Source organism: Crocuta crocuta, unplaced genomic scaffold (genome assembly GCF_008692635.1).
Source record: "Crocuta crocuta isolate KB4526 unplaced genomic scaffold, BGI_CrCroc_1.0 scaffold179, whole genome shotgun sequence".
Classification (NCBI taxonomy): domain Eukaryota; kingdom Metazoa; phylum Chordata; class Mammalia; order Carnivora; family Hyaenidae; genus Crocuta; species Crocuta crocuta.
Genome location: NW_027551568.1, coordinates 15,887,198 through 15,900,869, shown reverse-complemented (window position 1 = coordinate 15,900,869; position 13,672 = coordinate 15,887,198). Strand labels below are relative to the sequence as shown.

Here is a 13,672-nt window from a genome sequence, read left to right as displayed (position 1 = left end):
GTAATTTTTGATTCTACTGAAATACTCAAAATTTACACACATTAAAGTGCATACGTTGTAGGTATATAAACCAGTGAATTCTCCAAAACAGGTAACAACGCTGAGGTGTGAAACCCTGAGTGTTATCAGCACCCTAGGGACCTCTGCCATGCCTCTTCCTAATCCCTAACTACTCTTTTCCCCAGTGGTGACCTCTCCCCTGACTTCTAACTGACTTAGACTAGGTTGGTCGTTTTTACAGATCTTCGACATGGTCTTGTCTAATGTGGCCAAATCATTATTTCCCAAAAGTTTCCTTAATTTGTAATAAAATTTAAGATTAGGGCCACTAAATATTGCTACTTTAAAAAGTTCTTTCTTCAAAGAGAGGAAGAGGACAGAAGTGTCACCATGAATTCTCTCAATTAAACATGGGAAAAAGAAGCAAGAGCAAGGAGAGTGGAGGGCATTCTTTGGGAATTCCACTTCTTTGACAATGTGCAGTTCACAGAGAGAAGCAAAGAAACACATATGTTTACACAATTTTTCACTTGGAAAGTCAGAAAATCTCCTGCCCTTGACCAGCTCATTGTATCCTTTGCTGTGTTTTACCCGCCATCAGAGTCAGCGTCTCAGCCATTCTCATAGTCCTCTTTAAAGTCTGAGATCAGGATCATCGTACCCTATGCAAGATTGGGCCAGACGCTGCCTGGTGTTATAGCGCAGGTGTACTCACTTTCTGGATAATTCAGTGACCTACACACTTAACAATTATTCTCTTTCATGTGCATAAATCTCATATTTGTGAACTCTGGTTAAACTGCTGTCGGAAGTCAAAAGGATTTCTGGGGGAGCAAATTTATAAATTATTGCAAAATAGAGACGGTTATGCAACTATGGAAGCATGGGATTCTTCCCACGTCAACTGAACACAAGTTTATTCGTTGATATGAGGAAGTAGCAGAACTAAAGAAAATAAAAAATAAAGCCGATATGGAATTCACTTTACACTCTACAACGCTCCTCCGTGAATGGGACGGGGAAACACAAGTGGTTATTCCCCACCTGACACCTTCTCTTTTCCACACTCACGACAACATCACGTCCATTCTTCAGCTGATTACCATGTGCCCTTCATCACCAGCCTCAATGTAACAAAACAAAACAAAAAAATTGCCTACAAGGCATTCCTGACTCTCTCTTACCTACCGGGTTAATTGTCTTAGGGTTAAGTTTATCACTTGGTCGAGGATGAAGTTTTCTTGCGGATTCTGGTGAACCCGTTGAGGATGAGGATTTGCTTTGTTGAGCCGGAGTCCTATGTTTTATTTGTATGCTGGGGGATGTCCGTGGATCACAGTTACCTGGAAGGAAAAGATCAACAACAAAACAGGTGAAAGACATAAAGCTCACTCTTCTCCATCTGTATAACTGAATGTGTCACTCACCCGATTCACCCCTGCATTTATAAAGCAATGTTCTGTACCTGCCCCTCTGTTCCTCAGCTGAACGCCTCCGTGGCTCTCAGATTTCTGCATTGCTTCCCCTTCACGCCTGCGGTCAAATGCAATTTGACTTCAGAATTTGGGGAATGAGAGATTCATTAACAACATAAAGACCAAAACAAAGCAGAGTAGATAATATAGTAAAAGACACACACAAAAAAAGGTATGGCCTGGAGCAAAATACCCCAAAGACCAATGAGAAAAGACAAAATTACATCAACTTCAGTATCAATAACAGCAAATGAAAAACAATCTGTAAGAAAATAAGATAAATAAAATAAACATTCCCCCCCCCCCCATTCAAACTGTCAAAATATGCCTTCAGAATCTCAACAGAATCTCAAACCGCTGGCTATATTCAGAAAACATGGACTGGATTTCTGAAAGGAGTAAGTGGTTGGCACATCTTCTCTGGTCTCTATTTCCAAACGTCCAAATGCTAACATCTGTATATCAAATCCTAGTTTTTAATCTATAATGACCTTTCCTACTCAATGTACCCAAGTTCCTTAACCTGAACATAACCGAAACTAAGGTTATCACACTCAAGTTACAGACCTCTTGTTAATTCTAGGTACCACCAATTTTCTGGTCCCTCAGGCTAAAAGGCTTAAGATCACTGCTATCTTCTTTTCCTTCACTTCTTACAGATGTGATCAATGTGGTGTGAGGAGACGGAAGCCGCTTTAGGCTCAGATCTTAGTCTGCATCCTCATCTCTACCAATTACAGGTTTCTTTTTTTTTTAATTAATTTATTGTTTTTATTTATTTCTAGGAGAGAGAGAGACAGCGTGAGCAGGGGAGGGTCAGAGAGAGAGGGAGATACAGACTCTGAAATAGGCTCCAGGCTCTGAGCTGGCAGTCAGCACAGAGCCTGACGCGGGGCTCGAACCCACGAACGGCGAGATCATGACCTCAGCGAAAGTCGGACGCTTAACCGACTAAGCCACCCAGGCGCCCCTCAGGTTTCTGAATTTAGGTAGATTATTCAATCTCCTCAAGCCTGGATTTCCAGGCCTATCAAAAGGGGAGGATAATACAAGCCTATAAACGCTGTTACTGAGGAGTAAAGAAGGCATTATATCAAGCTGCTCAACCAGCCAGCGATTGGTCACTTCTTCCACACTCTCCTCTTTTCTGCTACTGGGAGGACTCTAACTCCCAGGATGATTTTCTGCCTAATCAAACAGATCATTTGTAAACTCCTATCTCTACCAAGGAATCCTCCACCACACACACCCAGATTCATATACCCAACTGCCTGCTAGTATTTCTAAGTGTGGCTCCAATCCCAAATTCCATGTGGCCTTTCCTGATCTCTGTTTCTCAAATGTGTATGTCCATGGCACTCTTGATTTCTGCACTATGTCCTTCTTATTTCTACTTGATTACTCCACTCCCTCACTGCTTAGCATTCTAGTAATTGTTTCACTAGAGCATTTCTCACTCAAAGCCTTTAAAATTAATATTAAATATATAACTACCCTCAGGTGCCTGGGTGGTTCAGTCAATTAAGTGTTGGACTCCTGATTTTGGCTCAGGTCATAATTTCATGGTTCTTGGGTTCAAGCACCACATCAGACTGTGCGCTCAGAGCCTGCTTAGGATTCTCTCTCTCCTTCTCCCTCTCTGTCCCTCCCCCTTCCACACACACATGTGTGTATGCATGCTCTCTCTCAAAGTTTAAAATATGTGTGTATATACATATATATACATATACACACACACAAACTACTCCTCAACTACACTATAAGTTTTGTCCACTGTGGACAAAACTCCACGTTAAGTCAGCCCCAAGATATTTCAAACATGATGTGACCACATCCAAGTGCCTTGTAAAGATAAATTAAATGTGAGATCATTTCATAAACAGAACAATTTTCAATTTCAATTTTCTTGATTGAATACATTCACCTAATTTCCTCATCTTACTACCAGCAGATGACTTCCTTCTAAAGATCACACTTTACATTCATTCCTAAGGCATTTTCCAGAACTATGGTAATTAACAGCTCATTAATTTTGTCAGACAATATTCTAAAGTAAGGTAAGGCAGGCTTTAAATATTTTGACCTCACACTGCACTTCAGTGAATATTCAACAAGTACTTACTATCATACCAGGTCTCTGTTTTGAGACTCTCCTAATGGGAACTGTCTGATCTAAGTTTCTGTATGTATGCATGCATATATGTATGTATCAATCAGTCTATGTCTATTTTTTCAACTCTGTGATTGGGGATAATTACAGAAACTACTCTTAATGTTGATGAAGACTAATAAATTAATATTTCTTTTGATCATACACTGTAATAGCTGTCATAGCTGAAAAAGAGGCATCACAAAGGTCCCACCCACTAACATACAAAGAGCAGAGTTGGACACATCGAACCACAATGCAGTTTTCAGCACTACCTGCCAAATCTATAGAAGTTTTTGTTGGAATGACTAAATTTCTATCTTTGTTTATGTGAAAAAGTTGTTCCTGAAAGGTACCAGTAAGAAGGTGCTGCATTATATTTTGAAGGAGTTCAAAGAGCCACTGAAACTCTTCATTTTGACAACCTTTTAAACATGGCAGAAAATTGAGCTTCCAAAGGCTTTACACATAAAGGGCAGTTTTCATGTGTAATATACTTATGTAATTTTCAGCAGTAATTTCAAAACACACACGATGCAAACATTTCTACATTCACTTTCAAAACACCCTATATAAGAGACTTTCCAAAACAATTATTTTTCACTTATTATTAAAAGTATCCACCTATGCCTTACAGACAAATTAAGTCTGCTCAATTTTTAAAACTGATATCCCTCTGGGAGCATACCACTGACAAGAAAACTGGAATAAGAGTTGTTTGTAAAAGGAAAGGGCTTAATTCATCTTACGCTCAACAACTCTTTTGAGTTCTTTTTCATTAAATTACATGTGGAGGGGGGTGTAAAGGGGTAATATTGGTGGAAGGAAGTGAAAGGTAAGGGCTATTTTGTGCTACAAATATTACTGCAGTCACTTCTCATTCTTTTGCAAAACAATATAAAGATTCTAAATAGACACTAGAATCCACTTGACCCAAACAGCTAAACTATGTCATAATACCAAAGAGCAAGAAAATCAAGCAGGGCCCCACAGCAGAAGCCTCATTTTCCCTTGGGTTTCCTTAGGTGCCGCGGCTCATCTGAAAGGGGCTATAGGCATCTGCGTCAATGCTGGCTAAGTGTACTGTTTTCATGGTTTTGGACCGCTCACATAGCCTACTTCCTTCCCTACATGCACTTTCTTCCTGGACCACGCTTTGAGACCACTGCCCTAAACGGCTCACTAAATTCTCGGCGGACAGAGGCCCACGTTTTTTCCTACTCTCGCATCCGTCGTTCAGAACGTTCCAAAAGTGCGATAGGCACCCCACTAAAGATGCCATGATCCGTCTTCAAACTCCAGAGTGCAGCAACAGAGCCCAACATCCACCTATCTCAATCCCTTTTTACCATAAATCCAAAGGGCCAATATTAAGGGTCTTAAAATTTGCTTTCCGAAAGAAAGAAAGAAAAAGAGAAGAGAAAAATAGCATACAATGGCCAGAATAGCACGGGGGGACCATAGGGTTTGGGGTCTTTTACTAAATGGAATGGGAATAGTAAATTTTGATCTGATATATGTCATGTAAAAGTCACAAAGCATTCTTCATCAAGAGCTCAGAGAATTAAATTAAAATCATATATCTTATCCCCATTCCAGTAGGTAATATAACCTCAGTAGTGAAATAAAGTCCATGAACAGATTTCTAATTAAATCCTTCATTGTATGAAAATAAAAATCATANGGGGGGGGGCGGAGCGGGGCAAGAAGGCCAAGGTTTCCGTTTCGACCAAGGAGGGCTACTCAGCCAAAGTCTGATCCCAGGAAAGGAAGGGTGCGCTCTCGGCGCGCTGCAGCTCCAAGGTCCTTAGCAACGGAGTCCGGCGGCCCTAGCAACAGGCCAGCCCGGAAGCCTGCAGCCCAGACAGCGCGAGCCGCACGACCGCTGGCCCGCGGCTCCCGGTACCCGATCCTACCGCGCCTCTGTCCCGCGGCGATGCGCACGGCGGCCGCCACGCCGCCTGGGACTTCCGCCCTGCGCCCGCTCGGCCAGCCAGCCCTCTCCCGTCACCGGCCCCGGGGTTTGCGGACAACGAGGCTTCGCGCGGTCCCCGGATCTGGCAGCGCCGCGCAGTGACGTCAGACGCACGCCGAGTCCTCCAAGCCTTTACAGGAAGGCTGCAGAGGCACCTGGCGGTGCTGGGTGGTCGTGGCAACGAGGCGCTGTGTGATGGCGAAGGGGCACCCGGTGGAGGGTCTCTGCGGACTGCAGAGAGGTCCAGGGAGGGGAGGAGAGCACAGAGTCTCAGTTCCCTGCACCACAATCTCTCCCTAGTGCCTGTACTTACCACTTACCACGTTTCTTGAGCACTAATAATATTTTCTGCACCTGCCCTAGAGCCTGAGAGCTAAGGATCCTGAACTCCAGCCGCAGGGTCTTCAGGGGAGAGAGCCAAAGACATCTACCGGCCTGCCCAGCTGTGGAATTTCTTTTCCTGCCTTAACTTCTTGATTCACATGCGATTGCATTCAACTACATGATACATCCATGTTTTAATACAGTGCGTGTGCTTTTAAACTTCATAGTATTTTAATAAAACCGATGCTGCAGGAAAATACATGTCCCCCTGTGATCCCACCAAAAGCAATTTGGATTGTCATAGTAAAAAGCCCTTCAAACGTGTCCACTGCATTCCTTTCTAGCGTCTTCTCCCGTTTTCATCCACAGCCTTAACTTTTTGCTCGGGTAATAGCTAATTATACGGTCGTCATTGTCTGAGCCCTCCAGGCAGTATAATCCTTACCTATCTTTGTAGCTCTATTCTCGCTTCCCAAGCTACTGCTGTGGAAGCTTCTTCCACAGGATGTGACTTCCTTTATGACCGTGATTATGCCTTTTCCCTTCATTTCTCTGCCTTCTAGCACGATGTTGCAGGGACTCAGAAAATACTCTTTGGATAAATGAAACAATCTAACTCCTCCAATGTACTGTGAAATTTGCACACAAGTCTAAACTTTTAAAATTCATTATGTATACCTATCTTTCCCATGTGACTGAAACGGTCTCCATCCCTTTTCTGTTTCCAATTAGCACAATGCGTGCTTGAGAGTAGTGGTTTTTGCCTTTTTAAAAAAAAAATCATTTTGAGAGAAAGAGCAGGCAAGGGACCAGCTGATAGAAAATCTGAAGCAGGCCCCACTGGAGGCTCTGTCTCACAACTGTGAGATCATGACCTGAGCCAAAAATAAGAGCCAGAGGATTAACCAACTGAGTCACTTAGGTGCCCCTTAAGTAGCGTTTTTTAAGAAAGAAAGAAAGAAAGAAAGAAAGAAAAGAAAGAAAGAAAGAAAGAAAGAAAGAAAGAAAGAAAGAAAGAAAGAAAGAAAAGAAAGAAAGAAAAAAAGAAAGAAAGAAAGAGGAAAGAAAGAAAAATATCCTCTTTCTTAGCTATGTTCACCTTACGAGCTCATAACTCTCTTCTGCAGATTCTCATGCCTTATAATATCTTCTTGCCCTCTCCCTCCCACGTAGCACCCCCACTGATAGGCTTAGCAGCACCTAGTTTGTGCACTTTTAGTCCCTCTGTCTGGAGTGAAGAGTAATTTTTGTATTCAGTATTGCAGAGAAGTGAAGTGCACATGTTCTGAAGTTAGACCGTCCAGGCTAGAAACCCAACTCCATCACTTAGAAGCTCCAAGACCTTGTGCAAAGTCATTTAACCCCCGTAAGCCTTAATTTTCTCATCATAATAAGGTTCATGTAAGACTTAGTAAGCAAGAGCACAAGTGAAGTTCCTAACACACAGGAAACACTTGATAAGTATTTGCCAGTGTAGTTGTTGAGGTGAAAGCCAGTTGAAGTTTACATAGACAACACTGTGTTGCAGAACTCTCAAGCTGTGTCTTGGTGTTAGTATAAGACCATGAAGAATGACGTGGATTTTTCCAATTTTTAAAAATAACCAGAATTGCTTGGGTGAGCCTCTCCTAATCATAATTAAATCAACCTCTCATAAATTTGTATCTTCGTTTTAGAAAATTAAGACACAGGTTCACTAGCATTGTGACTTTGTCTGGATATCATGCAATAAATGGTGGATACTTTCTTGAATACACTACTTTGAGAAGGCTGTGAGACATCCCAGTGAATGTGACCAGAAGACAGTTGGATATAACCATCCAGTACAGAAAAGCAAGGATTATGCGCTTTATAGTAATCAGCATATAAACAGTAACTGAGGCCATAGGGAGTGTATAGACAGTAACAAGGTATTTCAGAGAGAGCATGCTGTGTGAGAGAGACAGAACGCCAATGGCTGACTTCTGTCTCTGAATCCTCTTCTGGTTTCAAGGTTTAATTCTCTATTTGGAGAGAGTACAGAGGGAGGGAATGGGTGACCTAATGACTAGCAATATGGCAAATTATTCTAAAAAGGCAGTGAGTACCATGTATCTCCCCTATTCCCCCACTGATGTACTCTCCACCATTTTCCACTTACTATATACTTTGGGAAATAGATCACCATGGACTGGCATCAACAAGGCTCCTAGGCCCTCCAGATTACACTTGGGCTTGGCCAATGTGGTAACTTGACAATAAATTGTAGAATTTGGGGAGAGTGAAATCAGAAGATTGCATTCTTCTGCTCCATCTCTAAGAGTTTCCCTGAAACTGGATACATTCTTCAATGGAAGTCGCAGCTGCTTTCTAAATGGCCAACTTCAGGACTACAGGTATAAAATCTCAGATGCTTCCTGCCCTTGATTATGTACTGTCTGTGCAGCTACCTTATTCTTTAAAAAATATCCCTTTCTAAACAAAACCTTGCCAAATCATCTTATGTTTAATATATCACTGCATGGTGTATAACTTTGTGAAGTAGATAAATCTAATCAAAACTGAAAACTCAGAATAATTTTCTCATCGTTTTGATTTGTATTTCACTTAGGAGCGCATCTCAGCTATATTCATTTAGTCACCAAGCATTTTAAAGAAAATATCAGAAGTATTGTTGGCTGGAGCTTAATTACTTTTTGTAATCTGTTCCTTTTTGTACAAATTGCAGACCAACTTATCATTCCCGATTATCGGGAAATGAGATATAAGTCATTTTTTTAATGTAATTTCTACTACACACTGTCAGGGGATGTTAGACATCGTCATTGTATAATCATTGCAGTACCCATATGGAAAAATTAATTTTAACTGTAGTTTTTTTTTCCATATGGAAAATATTAAGCAATGATAGCAGCTACTCAGTTGAAATGGAAGGTCAACATGAATGAGGTTGTATGTAGGTCAGCATTGTACAATAGAAATACAATGTGAGTCACATATGAAATTTTAAATTGCCTAGCAGGCAGTTTTAAAAAGTAAAAAAAAAAAAAGGGAAATTCAGTTAATTACTCTACTTTATATATTACATTTTATGTAATAATTTATATTTATGATTTTATATTTTATTCATTTTATATTATATTTTATGTAATAGGTTATATTTATATCAATGAATATTTTGTTTCTATAAAAATGGACAAATATGTCCAAACTGTTATCAATGTGCAATAATTAAAAAAATATTAATGTGACATTTTACATTCTTGTATCATAGTACATCTTCCAAATCAGGTACGTATATTACATTTACAGTGTATCTCAATTAAAACTAGCCACATTTCCTCAGTAACTACAGGTAGCTAGTGGTGATCATATTAGAGAATGCCATGAGAGAGCTGTGGCCTCACTTAGTGGTACAAACATAGAACCAAGGAAATACGTGGATTGTATCAAATGGTCACAAAGTGCATGTGGTATGTAGAACATACTATTAGATGTTCGAAGATCAATGTAAAAGGCGAAAGATTTATGCGATCTGAAGAGAAACCAGAGTATCGAAGATCAATGTAAAGAGAAAACTGTGATAAACCCCAGTAGAACCAGTGCAATTAACAACTTCCTTTAAGATTCCGAGTTGAGTTTAATTTCTTTTACAAATTCCCTTTTTGTCAGTGGAAGAGACTTAATCTTGTTCTCCTTGGAAATGTGTTTGGAGAGGGAGAGATGAAGCTTGGAGAGATCAGGCCTCTGGTCCCCTGTTGTCATCTGCCTGTGTTGCCATCTGCAGAGAAGTACTCTGACTTTTCTATTCCTCCATCGTATATCCTCTATCCATGTAGATTGCTTATGCATCTCTCTCATTCCCCGTTCTCATTTGTAGTTAATTCCACTCTTCTCTTAAATGCCCAGGAAGTATTCTATTCTTCCTATCTTATTTTTTTTAATGTTTATTCAGTTTTGGTAAACAGAGAGCATGAGCTGGAAAGGGGCAGAGAGAGAGAGGGGAGACACAGACTCCAAAGCAGGCTCCAGGCTCTGAGCTGTCAGTGCAGAGCCTGATGCAGGGCTTGGCTTGAACTCACGAATCATGAGATCATGACTTGAGCTGAAGTCAGACGCTTAACCTACTAAGCCACTCAGACGCCCCAATTTTTCTTAAGTGAGAGATACTCATGTGTTAGTTTCCACACTTTGGAGATCATAGAAACCAGCCAGACTGTCTTTGAGTCCTTTGCCTAGACACACCATCTGCCAATTTCCTCTGATCCTGTGCCCTGTTAGATTCAGGACTCCCTAGAAGGTACTGGGACATTAGTTCTGAGACATTGCCCTTGGGGATAGGATGAAAAGTGGAGAAGGCAGGGCACACGGTGTCTTCATACTCAGCTCTAGACCTTGACTCTGAATAATAGACAATTCTTCCAACTCTTCCAAATAATGACTGGTCCTTGGACTTGGCTCTTGAAACTTCCAAGTCAAGAATCTGATTCTTGTTATCAGTACTTTTATGATGATATCCACCTCTCTGAGGCACTACATAGAAAATACTCCAGTAGTCTGCATGGAGGAGGTGCCATGAGGTAGCCAGAAATACTATTTTTATAGAAACGATTATATTCATTTATAACTTATTTTGGAATATCTTGTAGAACTTGTTTTTTTCTGAGACCTCCATCAGAATAATACACTATTTAAAGAGTGTTCCATCACACTTAGTTCAACTATAGCCTATTAAATTGAGGTTTAGGGGCAGATAAGGAAGAAATGGGCTTCTCACGCATCTATCAGAAGTTAAATCTTGTTCTGCTGCTCTTGGGTTAATGAGTCCTCCTTCAGAAAGTAATTGACAACAAGACTCAGAGAAATGGAAAAGCCCTGACTTTGTCTCCCTGTAAATGCTGACAGGTGTCCATGGTGATGATGTCAGGTTATAATGGAAAACCCGTTCACATGACTTCATCTGTATAACATCAACAGTTAAGAGTACTTGGTGCAGTCTTTTGCTGATGCAATTATTTTGTTTCTTTGTTATGTTTCTTTTTTTTCAAATGAATTAATTTTTGATCCATGGCTTATGGAAGGAACTGTATATCCTGGTTCTCATAGAGTGGTTCTCATATCATCACCATCATAACCACCATCACCACCATCATCATCTGGGAACTTGTTAGATACAGAACCTTAGGTCCCACTGTAGGCTTCCAGAATCAGACTCTGCATTTTACCAAGGTTCCCCAGATGAGGAAATGTACTTTACAGCTTAAAAAGTACTGGGTTAGCATGTGTGAGGGAGAAGCAGAAACTACCTCTTGATAGTGAAGAGTTTTCCTGTTAAATTATTGTAAAAACCGTAATAACAGAATGAGGGAGAATGTGATTCTCCATTGAGTTACTATGCAAAATATTTTTATAGGGATTTAGCCAACGGTTACACTGAAAGAATGCTTTATGAACATGAGGGTCATTAAGAGTTGAATTTTATCTCCCTTAAATTTATGTGTTGAATCAATAAGGGATCAATAGTATGCAGCTATTGATCTGACAAATGCCCTTTTCTCCATACTTGTCCACAAGGCCCACCAGAAATAGTTTGCTTTCATTTGGCAAGTCGAGCAATATACCTTCACTGTCCTACATCAGGATATAATTTAATCTGCAAGGATCATGATCACAGATCAAGGACGTTTCCCTCCCTTAAGATATCATACTGGTCTATTACACTGTTAATCAATATACTGATTGGACCTAGTGAACAAAAAGTAGCAACTACTCTAGACTTATTGCTAAGTCATTTGCCTCTACCTCTGAAATTTCCAGAAGTCCAGTAGAGTAGGTCATGTCAAGATATATTGTTGCAACTGACCCTTCCTATAACCAAAAAAGAGGCACAATGCCTACTGGGATTCTGTGGAACCAAATTTATCATCTGGGTGTGTTACTCTGGCTCATTCACTGAGTTTCCTGAAAAGCTGCTAGGTTTGAGTGGGACCCAGAACAAGAGAAGTCTCTGCAACAGGTCCAGGCTGCCGTGTAAGCTGTCCCACTACTTGGGCCGTATTATCCAGCAGATCCAATGTTGCTCGAGTGTCAGTAGCAAATAGAGAGGCTACATAGAACCTCTGATATAATCATTGTATTGAGGTGGGTGAGAATCAGGTTTTAAAGCTGCTCCCAAATTCTCCCATATCCTTCCTTGTCCCTGCTGCACACTTTACCTAATGTGATAGGACATTTTATGCATCAAGTTGCCTGGGCCACAATTCCTGAATATGCAGTTACACAGTATTCTGGATGTTTCAGTAAGGGTGTTTTGAATGAGATTAACATTCATTGGTGGACTTCGGATAAAGCAGATTTCTTTCTGTGATGTGGGTGGGCTTTGTCTGCTCAGTTGATGGCCCAAGTAAAATAAATGAACCATCTTCTCCAAGCAAAAGGAAATTCTGCAGTAGACAGGCTTCAAACTGGAATTGCCACATCAACTCTCTCCTGGGTCTCCAGCTTACCCTGCAGATTTTAGACTTGCTAACCTCCAAAACTGCATTGGCCAATTTTAAGTCAAACCATTTTAAGCTGGGGACCATCTTTATAGTAATATATCTTATCAGTTCTGTTTTCTGGAAAATAATACACCAAATTTCTTCATGCTGTGGAGTAAATTCCAGTTGCCTAACAGAGCAGCCTTGAAAAGCAGTATCAAAGCTCTATAAAAAGTTAATCTGTGATCCCAACCTCTAACTCCTGACCCTAGAATCTCTAAGATACTTCTTCTCTGTTCAAGGGCACTGGCTGAATTTGGTCTCCAGCTCCCACATTGGTGTAAATAAAGAGATCAACACGGGGAATATATTGAATAGTTCCAAAGAGCAGAGTGAGGGTAAGTGACCAAGTTAGCTTCCTCAATGATGTCTATAGACTTTCTGATTATGGCCAAATACAGTTAGAATGAAATAGTCTTTTCTTTTTTAAAATTAATTTATTTTTTTTGAGAGAGAGAGAGAGAGAGAGTGAGCAAAAACAGGGGGATAGAGACAGAGAGAGGGAGTGAATCCCAAGCAGGCTCCACACTGTCAGTGCAGAGCCAGATGCAGGGCTTCACCTCACGAACTGTGAGATCATGACCTGAGCCAAAACCAAGAGTCAGATGCTTAACCAACTGAGACACCCAGGGCACCCCTAGAATGAAACATTCTTGATTAATTGTCTTCACTGGGAATATTATCAGATAAGTGCCAATTTTTGCTTTCACTGTTTGCTCCACATATTCTTACCTGATTTAATAGTGTTGGGATTTGAATAGTGTAGTAATACATTTAAAGTGAATGTATGTGATACTAGGGGTTATATTCAAATTTTAAAAGAATCAAAATATTTTAAAATATTATATAAAATGCCATTTTATCTACTTATTTTCTCTACTTATGTTTTTTAATTTAAAATCCATTTTTAATTTGACTTTGATATATTATTTATTCCTGAGTAATAAAACTTCATTGCACTCAGAATATGCTTGGTAGTGGATAGGAAGAGTAAGAGAGTAGTAACTGATGGGGTTTTTAAGTGATGGTGGGGGTCCGGAGCTGAGGGCCAAGAAATAACTCTTGAGAAGTCTTGGGTGCAAAAAGGTGATTTTTGGAATCATGAGGACAGGATCCCTGGGCAGGCAGAGCTACCCCAGGATAGTGAGGAAAGACTGATTATGTACTTGGGAGTTGGGGGGGAGGGTAAAGTCAAAGGGAAGTTTCCAAAGGGATTTTCCTACGCCAAAAA

General features: G+C 40.5%; 1 protein-coding gene across 2 annotated transcripts in view; it reads right to left on the bottom strand.

Moving 5' to 3' along the window:
• Positions 1-13,672, bottom strand: part of PACRGL (parkin coregulated like) — a 40,236-nt gene that overhangs the window by 16,194 nt on the left and 10,370 nt on the right. Inside the window, exons 1-3 of one of the 2 annotated variants that reach the window (XM_077750433.1) lie at positions 5,541-5,665; positions 1,466-1,533; positions 1,189-1,343 (exon numbers count right to left, since the gene is read on the bottom strand). In XM_077750433.1, the coding sequence (XP_077606559.1) occupies positions 1,189-1,343; positions 1,466-1,517 (207 nt within the window). In that variant the 5' untranslated portion in view covers positions 1,518-1,533; positions 5,541-5,665. Of the gene's footprint in view, positions 1-1,188; positions 1,344-1,465; positions 1,534-5,540; positions 5,666-13,672 lie in introns of those variants that run through there. The other variant, XM_077750434.1, reaches the window with a different exon arrangement.